The sequence below is a fragment of the Rhinolophus sinicus genome, linkage group LG13 (genome assembly GCF_036562045.2).
Source record: "Rhinolophus sinicus isolate RSC01 linkage group LG13, ASM3656204v1, whole genome shotgun sequence".
Taxonomy (NCBI): Eukaryota; Metazoa; Chordata; class Mammalia; order Chiroptera; family Rhinolophidae; genus Rhinolophus; species Rhinolophus sinicus.
The window spans coordinates 53,734,444-53,738,237 of NC_133762.1; the positions used below are offsets into that span (position 1 = coordinate 53,734,444).

The 3,794-nt window shown below is 36.4% G+C and overlaps 1 protein-coding gene across 1 annotated transcript; it reads left to right on the top strand.

Annotated features, from left to right (window-relative positions):
* The first annotated feature begins 595 nt into the window (after nt 1-595).
* OTOR (otoraplin) lies at nt 596-3,208 on the top strand. Its single transcript, XM_019714647.2, has 4 exons — nt 596-740; nt 1,123-1,262; nt 2,158-2,268; nt 3,107-3,208. Exons 1-4 carry the CDS (start codon nt 626-628, stop codon nt 3,128-3,130), a joined length of 390 nt encoding a protein of 129 aa, XP_019570206.2. The 5' UTR covers nt 596-625; the 3' UTR covers nt 3,131-3,208.
* The last annotated feature ends 586 nt before the right edge of the window (nt 3,209-3,794 follow it).

Below are 3,794 nucleotides of genomic sequence, written 5' to 3' on the forward strand. Positions count from 1 at the left end.
CCTTTACCCATTAATACTAGGATCTGAATGTGACAACTAGTGTGTTACAATCCATATCTGCTCCAAGATAGACACGATTACTGAGAATCCTATCATGAATGATTTGTAAACTTTAGCATCTTTTATTTATCTATTATATAAATCCAGATGTTTAACTGGATTTGTTTAAATTCAAATCATTTGTATTAAAGATATAGATCTCACATTTTCAACAGATTCCTACAGTTAGCACATCTTTGCTCATAAGCTGAAAGAATACGAGAGTTGAACTAAAATTTTTTCTTAAAGATTTAAAATTCTCATAGTTCTTTCAATAATACCCTTTATTGCTGATGTAATAAGCCACAGCTAAAGTGGCTACAACAATGGTGAACCATTTGGAAATCATTTGTGTATAAAAAAGACATAGAGTTTGAGTCTCTTTGGAAAATCAAATGATAAATCCAGATACAATTTCTCTGTGCTGGAGCCCAGTAACTGTTATGAAAGCAGAGGAACTAGAGGCACCTTCCCATTGGCCAAGGGGATTTACCCAGATGTCTGGCTTTCACATAAAAGACAAGAACCGCTGAAGTCAGTTTCCACTTCCACTCAAAGAGTGATAGTATAAACAGCAAAAAGGAAGATGGCAAGACTCTTGTTACTTTTCCTTCCAGGTCTTGTGGCTATAGGTACCGTGCATGGAATATTTATGGACAGACTTGCTTCCAAGAAGCTGTGTGCAGATGACGAGTGTGTCTGTAAGGACTTTACTATGCCTTTTATTATCTTTCTATTAAATAATTGAAAAGCTATCCACTAACAGCATGAAATCTAATTGTTCTTTGAAATGTATCTTCTCTAATGCGTATGTGATTGGCATTGTTTCTCCTGGTCTATACCTTTGGAATCTTACCATGAAGAATTCACTTGGCTAAAATTTCTGTTGGATGCAGCTTTAATGCTTTGGATTTCTCATTCTTCTTGAACTGAACACAAGTTGTGAATGGGGAGGTATTAGTCACTCTGATTTCCTAGTTTTCTGATCTGCTTTGCCTTTTTACTGTTTTGAAATCCAAGCGCCTAAAAGGTAGTCATTCAAAGTTGTTTGTTTGTGTGTTTTTTTTTCCCTTTTTCTTCCAGATACTATTTCTCTGGCCAGAGCTCAAGAAGATTATAATGCCCCAGACTGTAGATTCATTAACGTTAAAAAGGGGCAGCAGATCTATGTTTACTCAAAGCTGGTAAAAGAAAATGACGCTGGAGAATTTTGGGCTGGCAGTGTAAGATGAGACTATCAAAAATATACACACATTTTGACATATGTTGCTCTTAATTTTTTCTCTATTACTTATCTTCAACTCATTTTAATGTTTAAAGCTAGCTGTAGAGATTGTAGATGCAAGTGCAAAAATTCATGTATATTTACTTTTACTGCATTTTGAAGAAACAATGAAAATTTCATATCAAAACCAAATGTAGGTTTTGTGATGCTTTGGCAAGAAAAAGTAGTCAAATACTTGGGAGCTTGAACATCCCAAAGTGTTTGAAACTTACTCAAAAATGTTTGAATGGACTTGCCAAGTAGAAACGTTTATGTTGGCAGTCAGTGTACATTTCAATACTTTTAAGAAAATTTCAGCACCTTCTTTAAAGACTCTGTTTTCTTTAGTTAAAACGTGCAGGGGTGGGCCCTGAGGAGGGCTGAGGCAGGACTGATTGATTAACTGTCTTCACCTGCAGCCTCACAGCTAGATTCTCAAGTAATGAAGAATTAAATCTTAAATTCCCTCAAGTATTTGTTCATTTAAATTTAAAAAAACTGAGAAATATGAATCCTTTAAAATACATGGGTCTATTTACTTTTTAAAAAATGTACTGACTTTATTTATGGTTCCAAAAAGATTTCAGCAGTTCACAAAATTGCATAAAATAATGCAATGCTATGTAATGAGGCCAGTAAGACTGGGCCACAAAAGAACAGGTACAAAATTTCTCTGAGTTGATTTAGTTGCTGGAAGTGAACTTCAAATTTAGGTCTGACCTCCCCGAATTCAGAGTGGAAAGTGAGCCACTGGCAGTAATGTGACTTTCACTAACAGCAAAGGGGACGCCTGAGGGTTTCTGAAGCAGACTCAAATCAGCTCTCCCTTGACTGTTGCGCTTCTGGGCCCTCAGGTGTATGGCAATCGCCCTGACGACGAGATGGGAACAGTGGGTTATTTCCCCAGCTACTTGGTGGAGGAGCAACATGTGTACCAGGAAGCCACCAAGGAGGTCCCTACCACAGTAAGTGTCTCAGACATGGCCAGAGAAAGACCCAGATCTTGGGGTAAAGTAAAGCTGGAGTTTAAAATGCATCATGTGACTTATCAGATGAATCAAGCAAAGACCCCAATTTCCAACGGTGACTTTTCTGAGACAGTGAGGTTTGGGAGAGCATGTATACCTACTATCAATGTTGGAAGTATATTGAACTTTCTTCACTGGCCCCCGTTTTGTTTTAGATGAAAATGATCGATGTCGCAAAGAAAAAAAACAAAATAGTATTAACTGACACTTAATGGTGGTTACACACTTATTTGCTAAAGATTTGGACTGGAAGAAAAATTACTACTTCTATTTAATAAAATCAAAACTTTCTGAAAAAAAATCTTTGAATGCCTTACTTTTAGGGTGGATAAACTCCACTTACGTATGGGGAAAAAAAATTACACTCTTTTCAATGTCCTGGGGGCTTGTAAACCCAGGACAGAAATAAAATATCCCCTTTGAGCTACTTTATAAGGCAGTTGTTTTGAAGCTATTCTCCTGGAGATAATTGCTGTGCTATATAACTTCAAAACATTTCCCAACCTACACAAATGGGACTCGCATGTCACCACTTCTTAGCATTGAGTTTGAATGTGTCAAATAACCATCAATTAAAAGCATATTTGAGAACCTTCATTTTAAGTAATTTTTTTACTTAGAGTGATAATTATGTCATAATCTTTGGGGTTCAACCTTTACTTATTTTAAATCCAAATTTCCCTTTGATTACATATGATTTTAAATAAAGAAACTACATTTGTTTTCTGGCCCTGCCTGCTCAGTTCAATCTCTTTTTGCTTTTGTTTTTTTCTAGGCTATTGACTTCTTTTGCGAGTAAGAAATTAGACAAGTCTGCAGATAGAAAACACCAAAAATAAAGAAAAAGTAAAAATAAGCAAAAAATACATGTCCCTAATTTCTGACTTTTGTTTCCAGGGTTTGTTACCTTACAGGAGGGGTGGGGTTGGGGCTGGAGGTGGCAGGTAAAGGAGGGGCTTCAACTCAGTCTCCTTTTCTGTTGGCCTGGTTGTCCCACCACCTAAGCAGGGCGATATTGGCTCAAGTGGGCGAATTGAAAGCAGAGAATTATTTTTCAGCTTTCCTATACAGGGATGCATATAGAAGGTGGGTTATTTGTAGCGATTTCTAAATAGTAATTCTTGCCAGCTCTTTGGCTCCCTGTATAAATTTGGCACATCTTCACTTTTGATATGATGTTGTCTAGTTATTTGTCTCTCTGGCTAATTGGAGTGTTATAATGTACCCAAAGGGGCTATATCATCAAGGAGTATTCTAGAATTGTTGTTACTTTTAATATTTGATGCCTTTGGGATGTGAACTGTCAGGGAAAAATAAAAGAGCTGTTTGGACTCATAGATGTTTGGGCTATGCTTTTAAATTTCTCCTTTAAAAAAGTCTCAGAAATCATCTCAGTTGAATAATTTTACCCTCTAAATGATCAATTTACCTCTCTCCAAATTTTAAATAAGTTTGTGTGTATA